The sequence below is a fragment of the Sinohyriopsis cumingii genome, chromosome 8 (genome assembly GCF_028554795.1).
Source record: "Sinohyriopsis cumingii isolate HCF-2022 chromosome 8, ASM2855479v2, whole genome shotgun sequence".
Taxonomy (NCBI): domain Eukaryota; kingdom Metazoa; phylum Mollusca; class Bivalvia; order Unionida; family Unionidae; genus Sinohyriopsis; species Sinohyriopsis cumingii.
Window position 1 is genome coordinate 44,905,517 of NC_142968.1, and position 23,590 is coordinate 44,929,106.

The 23,590-nt window shown below is 35.3% G+C and overlaps 1 protein-coding gene across 2 annotated transcripts; it reads left to right on the plus strand.

The window, feature by feature from the left end:
* The first annotated feature begins 1,705 nt into the window (after positions 1-1,705).
* LOC149793405 (uncharacterized) lies at positions 1,706-23,018 on the plus strand. Of its 2 annotated transcripts, XM_089967387.1 has the most exons (4): positions 1,706-1,864; positions 13,676-13,804; positions 19,213-19,438; positions 20,409-23,018. In XM_089967387.1, the coding sequence occupies exons 1-4, from the start codon at positions 1,832-1,834 to the stop codon at positions 20,462-20,464; spliced, it is 444 nt and encodes a 147-aa protein (XP_089823513.1). In that variant the 5' UTR covers positions 1,706-1,831; the 3' UTR covers positions 20,465-23,018. The 2 variants fall into 2 exon arrangements, with proteins under 2 accessions (XP_089823513.1, XP_089823514.1); XM_089967388.1 differs by lacking the exon at positions 13,676-13,804 and having other exon boundaries at positions 1,768-1,864.
* The last annotated feature ends 572 nt before the right edge of the window (positions 23,019-23,590 follow it).

Below are 23,590 nucleotides of genomic sequence, written 5' to 3' on the forward strand. Positions count from 1 at the left end.
CTTGACGGGCTTGTTATTTTTCTTATATAGACTACATCAATTTTACAGCATATGTTCTCCCCCCCCCCCCATGGCGTCCCTGCTTTTAACACATTTAAAAAATGAACAGTTTGTGGTTGTTTGTTTGGGAGTGGGTGAGGGAATGGTCAAAGGCGAAGCTTTTCTAGTGCACTGTTTCGTCCATCACAAATTTGTGACGGCCTTGTTGTCATATGTGGTTAATAATTTCATACGGTCAAAGCCCATGAGAGATAAGTGAAATATAAAAACATAAAAAGCATGATACGGAAATATATAGAACTGTTTTAATGACCTAATCCTGGAGTAATGGGGACGGGCAAGAAGAGACAACTCTCTCGAAAAGGAGTGATGACAAATTCCAAATATAAAAGCAACCCAATGTAGAAAAATACAAAAATAACAAATAATAAAAATCACGCAGAAACTCAACGAAGAGTTATTGCCAGCGTGACCAGAATATTAACGCTGACACCTCCGTCTGAATTAATGGGACCAATGCCTCACATCTACTAAACAGGAACCACAATGGCATTAGGAAGATGTAAACACACCTTATTAGAAACTCTACTTGTACAACACATGCACACAGAGAAATATTCATAATGCATGCGATTTCATCATTCGAATATGAAATTTAAGCTATATCAGAATCTGTCTATTTACGTCAATTTGACGTTACATTAGGAATCTTTATAAGCGTTACACCAGCATCTATCTATTGACGTCATTTTAACGTTACATTAGGACCCTTTAAAAGCGTCACACCAGCATCTGTCTATTTACGTCAATTTTGACGTTACATTAGGACCTTTTAAAAGCGTTACACCAGCATCTGTCTATTTACGTCAATTTGACGTTACATTAGGACCCTTTAAAAGTGTTACATCAGCATCTGTCCATTTACGTCAATTTGACGTTACATTAGGACCATTCAAAAGCGTTACACCAGCATCTGTCTATTTAAGTTAATTTGACGTTACACTAGGACCCTTTAAAAGCGTTACACCAGTATCTGTCTATTTACGTCAATTTGACGTTACATTAGGACTCTTTAAAAGCTTTACACCAGCATCTGTCTATTTACGTTAATTTGACGTTACATTATGACCATTTAAAAGCGTTACACCAGCATCTGTCTATTTACGTCAATTTGATTTTACATTAGGACCCTTTTAAAGCGAAATGAAGCTTAACAATCATTTATTGTTGTTGTTATTTGTTTGTTTGTTTGTTTTGTGTTTTTATGGGGGACGGGGGCGTCGGCAGGGTTGCATTATCACAGAGAGATATGATACCAGCTTTTTAAAAAAAATCCTCGTGATGTAGTATACAATTTCCATCTAGACTAATACAAGGGAGAATTTTAACATAACATCCTTCGTAAATCTGAAGCAAAATTGTACTTTACGCATTTGAGCTATTATAACTTTATGTACTTCAGTTAGAAAAGGGGATGAAGAAAATTAAAAATGAACTGCGTATAATTGATGAAATAAATCTGTTTTATGATACCATTAGCGGAGTTGGGTTTCCTATTGGTTTCTTTGGAATAAATGATGACCAAACAACGGTGTATTTGTAAGTGTTCTGTTTTCCTCATCACTAAATAATCTCAAGATAAATTCATTCACAAGCTCATGTACCACTTGACACTCCCACGTGCGACGGCTTACGCGGCTGGAGGTCATAGGGATTTTTATTGGCGGGAACGCGTGACCTGTGTGACCCCAGGAAAATCGGTCAATCTTATGTGGAATTAGTAGAGTGCAGGATATATAGCATCTGAAGCCGTTCGCTCGCCAAAACACATATGAGCATTCTCGGAACAAGACATATGCAAAAGGTAAGTGAAATACTTAATAGATTTGATATCATACAAGGAAATATTTATCTTTTGATGATATCAATTTAAAATATACATAATAATTACTCATTATATTACATATTTTAATTTTTGTTTAAATTTCTTTTTCAGCAATAACTTTTCAATTTCAATTTTCAAAATTTCATTTTTGATCAAGAGAGGTATGTTTGCATTCTCTTTTATCATAGCTAGGGTATAGATGGACACCTGGATGTAGGTATGTATATATTTCAGGGTAAATTTCTCCAACATTTTGAATATAGAAATTTTTATACCGACAATATTTTTTCTTAACTCTTGGAAAGACACAATATATAATTTTTACTTGCAAGATATGACGCTTGCCGGTAGCTTCTCGTGGGCCGGTTGTTCTTTCTGGGGTTCTTCCGGGTTCTTCCTCCACCATTAATACTGGACGTCATGTATAGCCTATCTTGTGCTGAAAAATGGCGTTAAACCCTACAACAACAACAACAATAACTTGCAAGATATTAAGTGTATGGAAGTCGTGCTAAATATAAATTTTTGTTAGTAAAATTTGGTAGTTTCATAAATTTTTGATTAATTGAGAAATATTCAAGTGTAATTTCAGATATTTCTGAGCAAATCCTAAAATGAATAGTATGTATCACTCATTATTTTTTTACGTTAGTTAGTTGTTATATTTGCAACTATTTAATTGAACGATTTAATTTCTCAAGCACAATTCAGTAGTGTTTGTCGAATTTTGTAAGAACACAAATCGGAAATCACACGAGAACCATTGACCTGAATCAGAGATGGCGTGTCGATGTTTCTTAGAATCTGAACCCCGATTTTATGTCATCAATATAACTGTGAGCATCATTTTTTTTGCGCGCGCGCGGGAATAAAGTTCACACAGTGACATGTGATCTGGAGATGTATTGGAAATGGTGAATTACCATAATTAAAATGCATTAAACAGTTCATTAATCATGAAATACATAGATAAATACATGGGCGTTGTGCCGTACGACAGTGGTAATGCAATTTAATTCGTATTTCGTTATGTTACACTGGCAAACTCTGGTGCATTCGTATTATAACTCTGGGTATTAATTGCCAAGTTTGCAACCGATCGAATTATAAATTTCAGCCCGTCCGCGTTTCACACTTCATTCAGGTAACCTTGCATTTCCATTAAAGACTGGTAAACATAATTAGGCATTTCCATGTAGGCACTGCGAAATTAACTACTCAGTTAATTAATCAAATAGCCAATCAAGTACTTGGTTGCAGCAGTAGATGTAAAGTAGTTTCAAGTTTGATGTCGTGAAGCCATAATGAAAAGCTTGCGCAGGATCACCAATGAAATACCTATGACACTGTTTAGTATTAGCAACACGGTTCCCACGGTCCTGGGAAATCAGTGAAAACCAGAAACCTCGTAAATTTGTTTGCTTTTCTGTTCCGGAAAAGTCATGATCAACTCTTGTAATGCTATGGAAAAGTTACGGAATTCACCAACTGTGGAAAGAGTAAATTCAAACAATGGTCATTTTCTTTTACGGACAGATTGTTCCAAAAACATTAGAATATTTTAATGGGTTTAACGATATGTCATTATAAAAATGGACATATTGTGCTGATTTCAAGTAGAGAGAAAAAGAAAGCAAAATAAGCAAAAATGTTGATACATTTCTAAGCTTGAAAAAAGTATATATACATTCCAATCCTCATTTTTCTCTACAGAAGAAAGCGATAATCGTCACAAAACGGTGAGAAAATAATAATAATGCTGATTTATATGGCGTTTAAATAATCTTATGATCACAATACAGGATATTACATCGTCGTCACGGTGACGTGTAACTTACATACGCAGTCGTACGAAAGTAGGATTACATTATAGTTCGGTGTAAATTTTACGGCTGTATTTTCTTTCGTTTTTTTTTTCTTTCTTCTTTCTCTTGCAAATCCGTGGCATGAAATTTTTCATCACCCGTTTGTCCTTAAAACAGTGTGTTATGACAAAGATTTGTTAAATGGACCATGACAATAAAACATGCCACTGATGTATATGTATAGAACCCGATACTGGCTGTTAGACCATGATGTGTTTACATGGAATTGTGCATTTTTTTATGGTTAATACAAAACAATTTTCCTGATTCGTTTGGTGTTCCAATAATACATAATTAATTTTAAAAAATTGGGAGACTGTTCCATAATCTTAAAACTTGAATTCTGACTAGTTAGATATTTGCAGTCTTGGAGATGATGGGGAAAGGCAGATAAAGCACATTGGCAGTCGCCACAGGTATAGAATGCAATTTCATTCCCATCTCATGATCTATCGGCCATTCTTATAGAACTCTTTCCAAAAGCTACTGCACTCATTTGTATCTCATTACTGGACCACGTATGAAGCTGGCAACAAAAACACCGCTGACCTGCTACTGTACCCTGTACACAGTTCAATGACATTTAAAATGCCTAGTTTAAAAGGGGGAGGGTGCATGCGTGTATGTGTGTGTGTGTACGTGTGTGTGCTCGCGCACGAAGGGTGTGGTGATGGTGGTGGTGGGCTAGATGGGGAAGGTTGACTGCACATGATTGCGTTTTCTTAACATAGACTTTTGTTATATAGCGGTGTTAAACGCTCTGGAAATAGTGGCTTATCAACACTCCAGCAGGTATGTGGACATATAGCTAGCTCTACGGCGTATAAGAGTACAGGTAAAGCAGAACGTGTAAGGTTACGATATTCTCTCTCTCTCTCTGTTCTCTTAGCCTAGGTATCCGACGCGTTTGCCAAATATTGGTGATGTATAAGGCCTACTTTACATTAACTACAGATGGGGTAAACAATTTGACTTTGTCTACCTATTATTTAATATGCTGTGCAAAATTCAAATACTGAATAGAATTTCAGTATTTCAGTTATATAGTTTGGCCAAATAATGTCGTTAATAATAATAACAATTACCATTGCCATTCTCATCCAGTGTATATGTACTCGTTGTTTGTGTTTTTAACAAAATAAAAGTATTGTTTCCTTTCTTTTCATAATTTTCTCTTCTTCTTGCTATATTTGAAGATCCACAATTAGTTCAGTTCTTATTTGGGTGTTCTTATCTGAACTCACCTCATATATGACTTTAATAGGAGAGTGATAATATCAAGTTAATTTTATATCAACATCATCATCATTATCATTATCATCATCATCATCATCATCAAAAGTAAATATATTCTTATACATGTAGAGAGAATAGTCGTTTATTTCATGAATCTAATTAGCAAATTTGTAAATTGTAAAATGTAAAACAAACGTTTACATATTAAATAACGGTGGATGGGGCTTGGTGTCCGTGTGCCGCCATGATGCATTGGTTAATTCGATTAGGCAAAACATTTATGTTAATCTTTAGATATCATGCGACCCAAGATATATATATATATATATATATATATATATATATATATATATATATATATATATATATATATATATATATATATATATATATATATATATATATATATATATATATATGTGTGTGTGTGTGTGTGTGTGTGTGTGTGTGTTTGTGTGTGTGTGTGTGTGCGCGCTTGCTTGCTCATTATTGTACAGTAATTTTGTAAATATGATCTTATATTGTTTACTTGCAGACATATTTGTATTCAGAGTTTTCTTTCAACAGAACATGCTGCCCTTTTAAAACATTGTCTAAAATCCATTATGTAATATGCTAAATGCAAATTCAGAACACACTCTGATCACTGAGCTTTAAAAAATAAACTCTGAACGATCTGATTTCCACATTGCAATTTAAGATTCACATATGTCAATATACTGTATTATTTTGATTGACGTTCCATCCTTATCTAAACCTGTTAAAATGACTGAAAAATCTCTAATACCGAAATTGTTAATTTAAATTTTTCATGTCTGGTACTTATATATATTTTTAATTTATGCATATTTTCCACATTTTTGGACGATTTTACCATATTTCAACCTTTCATTAATAACATCAGTGGAATGTTCATTACACTGTCAACTTTCTTTCTGACAAATTTAACACGAAAGTTTTGTTCGTTCAAAACTATCACTTCATGTATTGAATTTACTGTGTCTGTGAATGTCTACATGCTTTTCGTATTAACTGTATAAATTATGCACACTAAAAATCTCCAAAATATGTTACCTCCTCCCCCGGCATTGAATGATTTCACACTAATTAATAAAGACCTCCTTAACATTAATAAGTTATACCACCTGACAAAATATAATTTGTTTTGTGTTTTCTCATATACGAGTGGCCAGAGAAATGTTACATAAATAAAGATGCGTTCTGTATTCGTTTTCTTCTGCGAACCTGGTGGACAATTGCAGGATCATAGAAGGGTGCTGCACAGGTTAATTCGTTATATTTACCGACTTACTACTAAATCAAAGAGGAATCCTTTTAAAGAAGCATTTCAGACAGTGTGAGCTTTTTATAGATGATCAATGTATTAACTTATCTAACACTTCCTATTGATATTACATTCCTTGTCCTATTTAATAATTTATTTCATAACCAAGGATTCAGGGCTATTTAACTGATGAATTTAGGTGGTCTTAAAAATGTGTACTATGGATTCGGAAATTGAATAAACTGAGTGTGAGTTAAGCCGATACAGCACACGTGACAGTCAGACGGAAGAAGCCCCATAATTTGGTCAATGCTTCACTCCCATTTTTTAACTCTTGGGGAAGATTTCGGCAATGCGGAGGTAACACGATGATAAAGAATAGCAAAATATTATTTACTTTAAAGAATGCGTTATTAACGCTGAATTTTATAGTGTTACAATTTGAATGCTTTAGCTACAACTATAGGTGTTTCAAATTCTACACTTCAAGGAAATGTCTCTGCTAGTTAAAACCATCCAGGGGATTTTAGCTCTGCTTCCAAAACTCGTCGTTTAAAATTTATTAGTATTTTTTAAAAAATATTTAACTATGTTATTTCTAACTGAATATTAAATAAGCCGAATTGCCATTTGTTTGTTTTGTATACAGTGTTCTCTTAATATAGAAAGATCTCAAGAGTGTCCAGAGATGAACACCATAATGACGACACCTGATTTAAAGAAAGTAAATCAACCATTCAGTTATCATAAAAAAAACATTATTCTGGAAACAGGATAAAATTAATCAATAATTCGCCCTGTTAGTTTTTTGGGGCCATAAACTTCCAGATACACTGAATGCCATCTATAAGTCACTGTTGTTGCTTTGATCATAGTAATGACCCATGGATATTTGCGGGAGAAGTAAATATTTGGATGGCATGAACAAAGACAACATGCTGTGGCGGTCATTCCTGCCAAAGCGTAGGAATCAAATTAACGTTATTATCCCTTTATAAACGATGTACGTGTGAGTATCAATGAAGGTTACACCCCAAAGCAGTGTACCGTTATAGAGACGGACAATGCATTAGTTGTGTACATTCTTTATTCTATGCTCGAAGTTCTTTTTTTTTTTTGTTTTTGTTTTTTAAGTTTTCCGTCAAGTTATGACTGCCAACATATGTTCGGGGGTCTAATTGCTTTATTTACCATCTTTAGGACCAGTTCAAGATTTAGTGGATAATATAGGGGTCATCTCCATAGAAAATTTTATGCTACAAAGTATAAAAAAAACTACAGAATTATTTAAAGGTAAAACGGCGGTTATAGCGTGTACTATTTCGCTCCATAGTTTTAAACTTTGCACCAGATTCAATTTATACATAGAACGCACATTGCGACATTGAACCTTTGGATATCATGGTTTTTTGTTTAGCTTTTTTTTTTCTTTCTCACAGAAGAATATTAGAATGTTTGTAGCTTAGTATGGTTTCTACAGGATTCAAAGGCAAATTTGCGCTCAGAATTAATGTACCATATTAGAATTCAAAACGTGTATAACAGTGTTTTGATTAAATTTTAAAGTTTCGATAGTCACATTTTTTGACATTTTGCTTGCAGGAAAGCAAGAAAAATACGGGGTGGGGGGGTCTTTTAAGCTCCACGTGTGTATAGGTGTAGTAAAATTAGTTTGTCAGAACAGGAACAACGCATAAATAGAGAAGTTTAGCTACTTTTAAAACATTTTTTTTACTAGTTAATACTGGATTTTAACGGTTGGGGTATAATTCTGATTAAAAATAAAATAAAAATCAGCTAGACGGACCAAGAATTTTATTTCGATCACTTAAGTTAATAAAATCTGATTATTTAACGGTTTCATCGTGAAAACTGACCCTCCAGCAGAAAACCGACAACCTATGTATGGGAAAGTGATGTGTTTTGAACATTTGGAGCGTAACAGCAGAAATTTAATGTTCAAGAACAGACCAATCAAAGTTAGTAGCATCTGTCTTTTAAAATCGATGCCAGATTCACATTTTCCGAAAAGTTTAAAGTCGGCGGATCAGGAAGCAGGGTATTTCACTACAAGGGGATCTTCGTATAGTTTTGTCCTACGTTTTGTTCCGAGACATAACGCGATGTTAATGATATGTAATATCACGTTTTGATGAGTCTGTGTGCGAATGCGAGTGTCTTTAAACCAGAAATATTAGGAACTTTTTAAATTTAGAAACCAAGTGCTGACAAAAAAGAAAAGAAAAAGCTGTATTTACTTACTCTAAAACCCTTTTTGTAGAGAAGAATTTTATTAAACTATGCATAATACATTCTAAATCGTTCTTAGAATATATTAGAGACAGTTCTCGTGTGTCATGCCGAGATCATCCAGAATATAAAAGGGGATTGCGGGAAGGAATCATCTGATGGGAAAAACTACAGCTGTTGATACAATATTTATCTCATCCTGACGTACATCATATACCTCTGTATAGAGTATTCACCTTTTAAACTGTTCATTGAAAATTCGCATGATTTAATGATACAAGACATCTGAAATAGATTTCAGAAGCGTAAAAATGGAATCCGATGTTACCTAATTTAATGGATAACTGTCAAGTTAATAATAATAATAATAATAATAATAATAATAACAACAATAATACTAATATACCATGCAAAGTTCAGCTGAATGATGTCAAGTTTTACGACATCAATATAAGGACGAGAATGCTTATGGTGGCGCCCTAATTTCGTATTTTGCATAAGGGTTAGAATTTTAAAGAAAAATAATTTCCCCGGGGTTCATTACTGGTTATACCGGCTATTTAAAAATGACCTTGTACATCTTAGGTATTGTTTAAAGAACATTTGATTCCCTTTATTTTGGTGCATGATTGATGGGTGTAATATGGGTTATAGAGCATATAGATTGGCCTTACTCTAGATGTGCACGTTTCAAAAACTGCTAGCTCCACTTGGTCATTTTCACTTCCTGGACTTCAGAGATAAATTGTAAAAAAAGAGCCCATAACATTTTTACATTTTATACATTTGAAAATTCAGCCATTGCATTTTCAGGAGCTGATATTGTCTAGTCTGGCAAAATTCATTTCCCCTATTTTAATAGGTGCTAAAGATAGTGTATTTTAGAAGAATTCAGGCTGACTTTTTTAGTAGAAAGTACATACTAACTGGTGAGCGCCCTCTATAATACTATACAATAGTTGTCAGAATTGACTTCTTTATTATTAAAGTATTTTACGATCTACCAAAAAAATGGTCTACAAAGAGTTGCCTTAAGACTCACGTGTATGAAACTTAGTCATGTTTAAAACAAAATGACTCAGTCAGTCATTAGTACCTTGTTAATTTGAAAAACAATTTCCAGTCTGCTTCATTTTACCTTATACAGAAATATAACATTTTGAGGTTTTGACGGTAATTTTCAAGCACTTTTTTTAACGTTTTTTTTGCAGGGGTTTATCTTCCTGACGCATTTTTGTTTCTTCTCTTTAATTTTACATTTAAAAAAACAACTTTTTAATTGGCAATGCGTAACTACTGTTGTGTTTACATACCGTTAAATCACTGATTAATACATACATACATACATACATACATACATACATACATACATACATACACACACTCACACACACACGCATACATACATATATACATACATACGTAGATAAGTACATATATACAAGGATGTATGCATGCATATGTCAGCATATATCTCTTGTATTAATTGACTGTACATTTGATCGATCTGTTTTACTGTATGCATTAAACATGCTACCATCAATTTCTGTAATAAAATAACTGTACATGTGTATACTTCCTAATGACCAATCGGCGAAATGCAAATCCAGATTAATTCATAATGTGTCTTGATGTAGGGAATTTCTCGTTGTCAATGATTTGAGTGGTTGTCTAGCATTCGCCAAAGGAAAATTTATTTGGCATTGTCTTCTCATTACTGCTATGTCTGTAAACATCATCTTTAAGTCAGCGTTAGACTGGTTCACAAAACATTTCCAATTTGTAAAGTCATTTCGTTGGTCATTGGCCTCTCTGTACTATCTGTTATCTGTCATTCGTATCAGCTTTACAGCTTAACCCCCTTTCTTGATCAGAACATTGCATTCTTTTATTTTGTCTTTTAACAAATTGTTCTTCTTTCTTTTTTTTTGGTTTAAATTCTTGTTATGCATAACTAGTAGTATGTGTTACTGGAAGATCGAAGATGTTAAGCTATGTTTTGTTATAAACCCAATACCGCGAGACAAGATTAATACGCTTTCGTTTCTTACGGCAGACACTCTAATTGGCACATTAGCGTGTAAATTATAAACAGGCCGTTAGCCAGTCCCTCGTTGCCAATAAATACTACTGACCGTAATCTGTCAAGAAAGGAATTCCAAGTTTTCATAACTTGTATGGACGCCTGTTTTACGGCTTAAGAAGATATATTCAGATTTATATGGTCGATTGATAAAACATACCAGATTCCAAGGCTTTGACTCATAACCTTCGTTCACTTCAGGCCGCATATTTCCATATATTCCCTGCATATTTCCGGTCTTTAGCATGTTACAAATCATATAATGGAACGCAATTGCTGAGAAGTTACGGAAACGGAAGATATGGTATCTTCAAGCATACCTTTCAGTCCAATGAATACATTTTGGGGAGGAAAAATGAAATGTTAAATGGTCCCTCTTTGAATGCTTGATGGAATTATATTTTTATTATGATAAGCTTGCAAGGGAAACATTAATTCGTTTCAAACTATTCAAGTCAGCAGAGGGTTTCAAATCATATGCACGAATACGATATTGGATCGTATTTGATCAATTGTATTATCACTTGTCTTTGTGGTCAAAGCTTGTTTTCGTGTAAATTTCTTCCGTCTTAATCAAGTAATTATTCCAAATAGATATAATTGGTGTTATAGGTTCACTTTTGTCTGTTTTAATACTTAAGAATTCTAAGGTTATCAAACGTATTTTTAAGCTTTGATAATGTCACATCTCTGTTAAATTTTTAATACGGTTTGAAAGCATATATTGAAATATCATGTGATTACGTTACGTCAATTGTACATGCGAGTCAGATAGTAATCTACATCCGAAATGAGTAATGCCGATGAGGACACTGTTTTGTAAATAGAAATAACTGCCCTTCTGAAGTTAAAATTGAATCAATATCTACTGCAATTAACGTGCACATCAACACTTTAAGTTGATTTCACTTGACTCGAAAGCCATTTTATCTTCGTATTCTTGGTTTCCATTCAGCAGGGCTGTACAAAATTCGTTCAATACAGTATGGCTCGTGACCTCGATATGCTTCATATAACCTAATTTCAGTTTAATACACGTGACCGCCAGTCAACAATTACAACCACATTGTTATAAAAACAAGAAACGCTGTTCTAGATTTGTTTATACGTAGTAACCTTGTCCTTCACCTGCTGAAGTACATAAACAGGCGCGTGCACACGGGTCATGTCTGGTGTAAATAGTACAATACATTATTTGTTTGTAAGTGCACAGACTCCACAAAGGAAACGCCAAAACCTGCTCTCAATTAGTCGTGTTTCCTCGTTTCCACAAACATATTTGCTAAAATATTTAAAATGTGCCCACAAAAAAACACCTAGTATACAGACACATTTCCGGTATTCAACTGGCAATAAATCTTGAGTGAAAAGGCATAAACCTTATGCAAGAATTAAAATTATAATCCGAGTGTTAAAATATAACAAGAAGTGATGTGATTTGTTTGAAATAGGTCACGATGCTGTTTCGACAACATGCGAGCTTATTTGTAATTTTTGTCCATCTTTTTGATTTTTTTAAAAGTCTTTGTATTTAATGTTTTGTTTCTTGGTGATCAGATTAAAATGTAAAATGAATTTAAATTTTAATTACAGAACAGATTCCTGGAAGATTTTCTCAGTTTATGTTGTTTATTTCATTGTGTTTACAAGCGAAGAACACCTGTGGAAGATATCTCTGTTTTCATCTTTCATCACGCAACCTTCTACTGCGAGCATAATACATATAAAGTTGCGATTACGAACAGATTTCCATTGCTAATAAAGCATCGTTTCAGAATAATCAAATAAATAATAATTGTACATTTCTATACAAACGCGAGCAATGGCTAAAGCAAGTGTCCCGCACACGTTTTTTTTATTATACTATCGACATAGCCTTCATCTGCATTTTCTGCAATCAAATTTGTAGGCGAGAAAGCAACTGTTTTATTGCTATTTATAAAATTTTTATATTTCAGTTATATTTTTTAAGGGTAGACACATTATATATTAATGCTCGTTAATTATGAGGACTATATCTTTTTTATAAAAAAAAACAAACAAGAAACCTAATCTTATATATAACAATGCACTTTAGTTTTTGACCTGTTCACATCTGTATTACTGCAACTTATTTGCAGTACTCAGTATGGAATCGCTTTACAGCCATTACCGTTGCGGTCTCTTCCATTTTTAACACTCTAATATGTGTTTAAACCTAATTATAAATTTAAATGGATATTTTGCTGTTGTTGATAGGAAAATGTTACACGTGGATCTGAATTTTGCGCTAGACTCACTGCAAAGAGTGTCCGAGGCAAAATTCTAACCGTCGGATGGAAATTTTCTAACTTACTCCGGTCTATACGGTTTCTATAAATATTTCTCCTGTATGTCCTTTTCAGGTATTTTGGTACAGATTCATAAACACAAGTTTTCATAGAAAGTTTCTCAAACAAATGCTTCAAGTCTGACAATTATTTTTTTGTGCTTCTCCGGTGTGAGGCGAAATTACGGTAAAGATCAAGCGGTAAATATTAATAAACATCCAGAAAACAATGTTTTAACAAAAAAGTAATCCTTATAATATAGGCTCAGAAATGTTATATAAAGCTCGTTAATTTTGAAAGTACAATATTTTTGGGGCTGTAGATATTCAAGAAGATTTTTAGTGCCGTTTACATCATAGCACTTTCGTCTCGCAGAGTCGAATCGTTATTTACTTTAAATTTGGCGTCGATTCCGTTTTCATTTTTGTTATCCTTGATGATGACCGCATGGGCTGGGCATCGTTTAATCACACCTGTCCCTTGTGCCTTGATATGTAACATGGGCTGGAATTTTGGGAATATGAATGAAATTTTTATTCCAAAGATCTCAAAAACATTTACACTTTGATCATTCTTTTTCTATGGGCACAAGGTTTAGTGGTTGGAAGCAAAGCGAACGAGGGAGCAAATGTTAAGATAAAATTATATGATGATTTAATTACATTTAAAAGCTGCTGACAAGGATGGTGACAACATCAACACATCAACACCGAAGATTTTGATTACCTTTTATTATTATTATTATTATTATTATTATTACAGACAAAAGCGACAATGGCTGACATGATGGTCACATTAAGACTCACCATTCTCATGACTCTGATAATTTCGTCTCATGCTTTTTCATCCCTATGGATCCGTTCCACTGGCCCTACTACGTCACCCCTGCAGGCAAGTTCTCTCTCACCCTCTTTCTCACTCTCTCATGCTCTCTCTCTCTCTCGCAGATTTTTGCTGTTTAGAATGCAACTTACATTGGGGACAAAGTATCCAAAACATATTTATGCCACTTTTTAATAGAGTTTTGTTGTCTTCATAAAGAGCATGTTTCGTAATCTGCTATTCACAGCACGCACAACAGGGTGAATATATATGATTCATCCTTGGTCGACTTGCACAAGTGGAATGGCAACAGACAATCCCGCGATAACCATCGTGGCTGTAAATAGCGGGTCAAAAATACTTGCCAGAATTCTGCTGAATGTTCTTGTGCATCGTTAAAATCCTCCTGACAGAGGATCAGAATGAGGACAATGAACTACAGCCATGGTGTTTACAGCTCATCATCTGCAGGAGAAACGACAAGAACAAACATCCAACCTGTACACGAAATGCATCGACCTGACGAAAGCCCTTGACACAGTCAGCAATTTCATGATACCCTGTTCGTTCGTTTGGTGGACGACGTTAAGTCATTGGAACCATTCCCAGTCACCAATGGAGTCAAGCAGGGCCGCAAGTAGGTATCAACCCTCTAGAATATGATGTTCTCTGCCATGCATGCTGATGCCCTCCATGACCATGGCACAGTGATATACACTGGATACCGGACTGTCGGTAAGCTCTTCAATCTGAGGAGCACACAGTCGAAGACGATGTTGCTAATCGTGACTGTTCATGGTCTCCTATTTGCCGATGACTGTTCCCTTAATGCCAAATCTGAGTCTGACATGCAACACAGAATGGACTCTTTCTTTTCAGGTTGTGAAAATTTCGGTCTCACAGTCAAATTACAAGACAATAGAGGCGATGCAACAACCTGCACCAGGAAAGACTTATGTAGAGTCTACCTTCACAGTAAATGGTCAAACCTTTTTGATAGTGGGTAAGTTCACCTATCTTGGCAGCAGACTGTTACGCGCAGACTACATCGACTGACACGCTGCCATTGTGCAAGATTGCGTGAATCGCGTAAATGTTTTCCGAATTCACGCACTTGTAGATCAGTTATGCACAAGAACTCCCGCAAATTATGTGAAAGGCTCGCATATGAAAATGTACTCTGCACAGTATACAAAATTTTATGCAGCCATTCACCCTTAAATCACGCCGGTAGAAATAATGCAGATTTTGCAGAGATGTGTCCTATTTCGTAACTGTTAATACACCTGGCTTCTTCGCCTTGACCTACATGGTTGCCAAACTAAATCTGGCACATTGGGCTCCGGGACAAGCATTCGATTGTACTTTGAACCATGCATCAAGGAAGTTTTAAGAATGCGCGTATATAATATGGGCTACATATATAACCCCAAATGGCTGATTCCAAGGGTGGTTCATCTTTAGATGACGATTTCGTTCGGTTAATGCTGGTTGATGACAGTGATGAAAGGAATTTCATTTTCAGATTGGGATATATATCAGATTATTGGAGCTGGGAAAGTGTTAATTGAGATATAAACGAGTTATTTTGAAGCTGAAAATGATGTTAAATACGAGTGCGATGTGCATGCTAGATGAACAAATCAGACGACATGCCAGTCACACAAGCACACACACACATTTCAGCGGTATTTTGAAATTAAAGGTACAAAATGCTGACAGAGGAGAATAAGAATTAAAGTACAGATAACTTAAAAGAAGAGTGCAATTTTCGTTTGTTTTCGCCCTGCAGGATCATATGCTTTAAAACCATATCTCTAGGGTTAAGATAAATGTAACAAATAAGAACCAAAGAATGAAATTAAGAAGTAAAGATATTTATTTAATCAAAATACCTCATTGTGAAGGGACAAATTTCTGGCGATCTATGAAGTACACATTAACTTGGGCCAGAGAACACTTAATTAGATTTATGGGGACAAATCGTCATACTGCCATGAACGGTAATGTCTTTTCGTGGGGAGTATTTTATTCTTAATTAAGCATTCGTTTATTTAGCCAACAGAAGACTGGTGGAAACAAAAGCTCACTTCGATTCCATAGTGTAAATGTCAGCATTGAAAGATTGCAGAACTCTGTTACTACTACGACTTTGGCGCCTCTGGAAAAAGACGGCAAATATATTGAATCCTGATTGGTTACGCTAAATAAGGAGCGTGTTTCCCACACTAAATTTCGTAGTTTTAAAATCGCCACATCGACAATTTTAATTAGTCCAAGCTTTTCTGCAAGGTAAAACAAGTGTAAGAAGACTCCGAGAGTAAATTTGGGAGAAATGCTCTCGTAAAACTGTTGTCCAAAAGGACTGTTGTCGAGGAAAACCGACAAACACATTTGGCGGTAGAAGCGAGGAACGCTGAAGCTCAAAAAATAGCTACTGTGACGTATTATCTCTGAGACGTATCATGTGACTTATTAACTAAGAGACGTATCCTGTGACGCATTATCACTGCGACGTATCCTGTGACGTATTATCTCTGAGACGTATTCTGAGACGTATCCTGATACGTATAGTGAGACATATTATCCTGAGATCCAGGTATCTGTGAAACTTCTTGCTACGCACATAGTTGAGGACCGAAAGAGACAAGACAGAGGGAAGTCGAAGGAACAGCTACAGTGGAAGTGGAGTGAACCGGAGAAGCAGGTTATGCAATTGTACAAGGCATTGACTTCGATTGTTCACTCGATCCTATGATGAACTAAATCTATCTATAAAACAGATCGGCTACTTTATTTAAATATATTTGTGTTTTGTAATTCGGTGAAAGTTTTTATTTCTAGAAGCAGAGTATATTTCTGATGTAATGAATTATCAGTTGTTTTATGTAATTGATTAAATTATTGTTTAGATCTATATCCATTCCACGTATAAATTTCACCACTTATATTTATATTTACTCGAACCTGTCAATAACATTGAGGGTGGTCAACCTCTAAATAACGAGAACCAAATTAAGCGGACACCTTGAAAGAAGGTACAATCCGCCAACCCACAAACCTCTTGCAAGAATAGGGTACTTTGTGTAAGGTTTCTACAAAGTGGACCGTGGGTCGCTTACACTCAGTCTGAACATGACATTAATAAACTTAAAATCCCAGTGCAACATTATGGAACAGTAAATCTGGAATATTAGTCAGTAAAGTACTAATTAAAGAAAGTGAAAATTTGGCAGAACTTATGTTAGTGAAAAATCTTATTTTGGAACAGAAGTATATAGAGACAATATCTGGGAGTCGTGGACAATTGTATATAACAGCCATAGAGAACCGTTTTTAAACTTGTTCCAGCTGGCTAAGATAGCTATATATATTCCGCTTCAGACTGTATACTGTGAAAGAGGGTTCTCAGCATAGAACAATATTATCTCAAGTAAGGAACAGATTAAGCTCAGAAACAATTAACATATTAATGCTTATACAACCGCTCTGGTGGCCTATGTGTTTAGAGCGTCCTCCTCGGATGCAGGAGGTCGCGGGTTCGAACCCGGGCCGAATCATACAAAAGACTTATAAAAATGGTACAATAAGCTCCTCGCTTGGCGCTCTGCATTAAGAGGCTAGTGTTAGGACTGGTTGGCCTGGTGTGAGGATAATGTGACTGGGTCAGACCTGATGCTACATGTCTGCGGAAATATGCCCCAGTGTTAGACATCAATATAAACTACCACACTGCAGACATCATATCGATATGACTGACACATTGTTAAAGCTACGTTAAAAATTCAACACACACGCACACGTACACACACTATTTTTTAATAACTAGATGCAACATCTTTTAAAAAGATTTTGATTTTAAATGGGCATTAACAAATTGGAGCAGGAAGAAAGGGAGATGGATATTGAAGTGTTAGGTAAATATTGAATGATGGCTGTTTCCTCCTCACCCTCTTGTTTGTTATAGCCCCCCCCCCCCTTATTTTTGTGACCTTGGGAGTCCTCACCCCATTATAAAATCCCTGGCAAGCATCTCTACATTGATTATCAAAACGACGCCAAAATTACTAAAGCAAGTGTGACCTTTGGCAGACGACGTGTGAATGTAAGGGAGCGAAGAGTGATCAGTCGAGAAACATACTTTAAGGTCTACAAAGCTACTGTGCTTCCGACCCTGCTTATGCTTTCAAAACCTGGACGGTGTACAGACGCTATGTCAAGCATCTGAACCATTTTCATTTGAACTGGCAGGACAGACTCCCAAACACTAAGGATCTCATACGGGCAGGTATTTCAAGCATCCACTTTCAGATGACAAAGTCACAGTTGAAATGGGAAGGCCACGTCTCCAGATGTTAGAAGAGCGACTGCTAGAAAAGATCCTATAAGGTGAGCTGAAGGATGGAAAGCGATCTTAGGGCGGTCAGAAGAAACGTCTCAAGATTTTGTCAAGTCATACCTGAAATACGTTAACACTGACCCCGATGCTGCGGGTGATCTGTGCTGCGGAAATCTCAGAACTTCAGCACTTCCTCTATTGTTGAAACAAACCCGCTTGGCATATCCTGCAAAGTGAGTCACAGACAGTTAAGAGCAGAAATTGGCTTGATCAGCAGTTCCGTAGTGATGTCATGTTCATCTTCGAACTCGAAAGACAACGTGATATCCTGTTCATCTTCGAACTCAAAAGACAACGTGATGTCATGTTCATCTTCGAACTCAAAAGACAACGTGATGTCATGTTCATCTTCGAACTCAAAAGACAACGTGATGTCATGTTCATCTTCGAACTCGAAAGACAACGTGATATCCTGTTCATCTTCGAACTCAAAAGACAACGTGATGTCATGTTCATCTTCGAACTCAAAAGACAACGTCATGTCATATTCATCTTCGAACTCAAAAGACTAACAACATGTTTATAGGCTGCTTACATGACCCATTATTTTTAAACTGATATTATACTTGTTTCTTGCTTTTCACGTACTTAAAGAAATCCATGATGGATTCAAAATATTGACGGAATCTTTTAAAAAGTTTCTCGTATGTGATTTGTTTCCTCAACTTAACAACTGTTTTTCTACACTTTTTTCAGTGATACCTTAATATACTCTGATAAATCACATTACAGAAATTAATATTTGGATTCAATTACCTAAAACGTTCTTATGACAGAGAAAAAGAGGGGAAAACTTGTTGCAAGCTCCGTAATTTTTGTATTTATGTGGACTTTTGGGGTAATTTGTGACATCTGTTGCAAACATTTTATAGTAACCCCAATACATGGTAGTAAACATATATTATTTTTGACTTTTTTATGGTCACAAGGCTACTATTTGCACACATTTATCTACTCATATACATTCAAAGGTCATACTATTGTGACTCCTTTGAATTTAATTTTAAGTGTTTTTTTATATATATTTATTTAAGAACGTATAATGCATTTAAGCTCTGACATTGTTTCTATTCTGCAGGGGACTAATATTGGTGGTTTAGGTCCCCACTTCTCCACAGAGGAATTGCTTACTGACGTCTTTTTCCGGAGAGGGGATACCGACCACAACAGTAAACTCTCAGCCTCCGAGATCGAAACTTTTTTCCTACAGTTCACCATGTATCCGCCTTACGTCTGTAGAATATATGGGAGAAAGTTCGTGGAAATAGCTGATTTTAACGGCGACTCGCAGCTAGACAGACAAGGTATGTAACTCTTTATAAAAGGCGCATCAGTTGAAATGTTGTCAGCCTTGTTTGTAAGACCGTGAAACAGATAACTAAATCACCTCTGAGTCTCTTTATGACTGATCAGAATTAATCTTTCGTAGGAAACGCTAGGTATGACATACATTTAATCTAAGATAAGGTACAAATAGCGTTTCAAAGCAACTCTAACAAAGAATAGAATATCTTTTTGAGCAGCGACCAATAAAGTCAGTCTTATAATAACGCTGTGAAACGTTTAGATTTATTAGGTGGACGAAAGTTGTCTTTTATCACTGACATGTACTTTTTATGAATGACGCTTGACATATTTTTCAGGTTTGCAAATGCTGTTTGGTTTCATCTTAACCAAAGCATTTGTGAAATTGTTCGGACACAGTTTCATTTGCACTATTGTATCGTAAGTAGAAGATGGTCAATTAATTAAATCAAGGTCATATAATTCTGGCCCAGGAACACAAAAATAAAAGTATCATAGAAAGTTGTACGAAAGAAATAAATGTGTTCAAAGGACACCGATGTCAAGCCACCATGCGAACTGTATGGTGCAGTATTGTCTAGAGAGTTTCTATACGTGTTCAACAAAGAGCGAAATACTAAATGCACACACATGATTTCTCCAAAATAGTAGCTATATTTCACACCGTAAAGGGGTATAACTCGAGGAAGTATGCAGCAGAATGTGTCGACAGAACGATATACGCACGTTGACCCCATGTCAAATAATATCTGTTAAGTTTTGACAAAGTAAGTTACGATGTTGTAGAAGTTTCGAGAGTACGTATCAGATAATGCTTTATTTTCCAACGATATTGATGATGAGACATAAAACAAGTGTCCTTTATTGATTGTTATTGCTAATAAAGGAAGATGGATAATGAAGACTTTCAGTTAAAAGGCACTCGTGTATCTTGTATATTTATATTTATCTTTTTGAAAATTATTACAGAGCTTGTGAGCCTACTCTCGGAGATGACTTGGAATTCAGAAAGACGAAAGCGATGATTGTATAACAAGCAAGCACCTAATAATACGCGAACAAGACGAATGAGCGTTGCGAGGAAACAATATCCCATGGATTCAGTTGAAAATTCAGCTTGCATGTCTATTTGGTGCTAACGCTTATTGCACTGCAGCCCTTTATTAAGAGCGAAGATAAACCTCTTGTATGGGCATCTTTTATTAAATGTAATTATGTGTGTACATTGCTTTTAACCCCAGGCCCGGCCCTAGGGCAAGGCGAACGAGGCAACTGCCTTGAGTCCCGGCCTTTCAGGAAGTCAACTCCGCGATGTATTTTTGTGCTTGGGGCCCCACTCATTGCTTGTTCCCTTGGGCCCCGCATGCTGCCTTGGGCACCGCACACCCTAAGGCCGGGCCTGTTTAACCCGCCCAGACCATGTTATCGTGTGATTTGAAGATTATGTACAACAACTGTAATAAAAAAAGACAGATTAAGACGAGATTGTTGGTAGATTCTTATGTATAAATTCAGCTTGAGGTTTTGATAATTGATTTTGCATCATGATTTCTCATTCTAAAGAAGACAAAGAATTTTCAAGTCCTACTATTTCACAATGACGTCATTATGTAACATAAAGATGATATCTTATTTTAGTATTTAAGGTTAATCTTCCAAATTGTCCTCGGAAGTATTTATACATACAACATCACGTCAGTTATAACTTGCAATTCGGCTTGAAAATATAAGTGAAATGTAAAATTGTCTTTTGGTATAGTAAAGTTATCCGATTGTTAAAGGCTGATATTCAAATATTTCTCCCTGTAAATCTGAATTCATGCGCAAATAATGGCGAACACGTACTTGTTTATAGTAAAATTTGCCATAGAACTATTTTCCTCGTTTCAACAAACCTATGCATTTCTTTGATTTTCTAATTTCCTATGGTCGAATTCTTGCTTATAAGACAAGCCCTCTGATAGGATAACCTGTCTAGAAATCCCCGATTATACTGACGCCATCAAATGGAACATGACTCGGTCTTTTCGGTCAAAGTCAGAAAGAAAAAAAAAACCAATGTCCAAAGCAAGGACTACACATATACACCTTCGACTCAGTGCACAACAAGAGATGCAACGAAAATGCTCACGATGTCATTTTGTCTCCATCGGTCTCGTCGTAATTTACCAACCATTCTGGAAAGTAGTTGTTAATTTAATGGGGTAAACTATATTTTGTTACAAAGAAAGTTAAGGATTTTGAGATTGTTGGGCCATATATACCTTTTTTAATTTATAAGTACCCACACATGTTTACGCAGATTTCTCTTAATTTCCCGTCGATGCAAGAACATTCGAATGCTCAGAAGTTATCAGTGTAAATTATTCTTTGAAATGTCAATACACAATACAAGTATGTGTAATTTATGACTTTGCTGACGATTTCTTATAGGCCTCCCAGCCCAATGGATGTAACTATTATTGTTCAAAATATAAATGAATACTACTTTTACTAATGGACATTCCTCTGCATTGCGTATTCTATTTATTATTATTACAATACCGTTGTACGTCTCCACAAAACGTACATATCGTCTATGCCTTCGTTCTACTCTATTTCGTTGATGCTGTGTGATACTTTTTATTTCAAAATTCATCAACGTAAGACAAATTGTGATCAGTTCTATGTAAGCAAGATAGATAGTTAAAACAAAGTACTGAGTAATTGATACATCTTTTGAACTTCTCCACTGCATGCTTATGTTTTTCCACCTCTTGCAAACATTAGCAGTATCTTTAACGCTAGCATTATCTATCTAGATTATGTGTTAGCACAATTTGATTGTATCTTTTATTTACCGTTTAGTTTGATAATAATTGTACGCTAGACTTCCAAAGCTTCATTTTGCTTTGTAACACAAGTCTTATTATATATTGACTCCTTTGGAAATAAGCAAAGGGGGACAGGAAATCAGATGGTGTAGTCGTCATTACCAAATATACAATTTGCTCCAATGTACTCTTAGTCTCGTTCAACCAAACTCTCGCGTGATTTCAAGAAATATACTTTGAATGATAGTACATACTATGGGAAATATCTCACATAGCCACACAAGACGTCTGGTAGAAAGAGACTTATGGACTTCCTACCAATCACGTCGTCTTCAATTTATGTTGAGAATGAAATTGCTAACTCACATGCAAGGTCACGGAGTTCATATTACTGCTATTTAACCAGTTTTACAATCACCAGAAAACTGAATATATTTTTACCAATAAAGTAATGATAGTTAATTCATTGACATAAAGAATGTCATATAATAATTACACACCTTTTCTTCTAGATGTGTGTCCTTACATTCAATTATCACATTATCTTTTTAGGGTAGAGTTTTTAAAATAATAATTTAATTTCGTGGAGACAATGACTCATAAGTGCACATACATTTTGTCAAAATATTCAACTTAGAAATACATTATTTCTGTATCATTCTTACAAGTGGTCTTTTGTGTGTGTAAATTATAGTTGTTCATGTGAAAAGATACGCAAAACTGTTAATAAAGCTTTTAATGACAAATAAAACATGACGGTATTCAATCTCACAGAATTCTTTTCATTGCCGCTGCCTCCATCTTTCGGTACATTTTCAGACCGTGAATCCTTATGTCTGTCCGTTTATCTCAGTGGTTATATATCTGTATGTATGTATGTATGTATGTATGTATGTATGTATGTATGTATGTATGTATGTATGTATGTTTGCATGTATGTATGTATGTATGTATGTATGTATGTATGTATGTGTGTGTGTGTGTATGAATGTATGTCCGTGCATGTGTGTGTACAGCTTATATTTCAATTAATCAGTCAGCCACTAGAATACTGGTATAAGTTGACGGATTTACTCTAACCTGTTTTCAGTAATTCCCATTCTCCCAGAAAGATTGAAACTTTCAAAAGCTGAACCCAAGTTTTGTGCCCACAACACTTCGAGGAATTTTCGAAATTGTACGATGACATACATACATACATACATACCTACCTACCTACCTACATACATACATACATACATACATACTGTAAATTAGCCCTGTAAGTGGGGTGGTTAATTCGAATTGGCTGGCGTTATCTAGAGATTGACCTCCTTCGACATTATAGCGGGAGTGAAA

Coding starts and splice junctions, on each gene's coding strand:
- LOC149793405 (XM_089967387.1), top strand. CDS start 1,832: ATGAGCATTCTCGGAACAAGACATATGCAAAAG. Junction 1,865..13,675: donor GAACAAGACATATGCAAAAG/GTAAGTGAAATA, acceptor TTATTATTACAG/ACAAAAGCGACAATGGCTGA. Junction 19,439..20,408: donor CTCGCAGCTAGACAGACAAG/GTATGTAACTCT, acceptor AAATTATTACAG/AGCTTGTGAGCCTACTCTCG.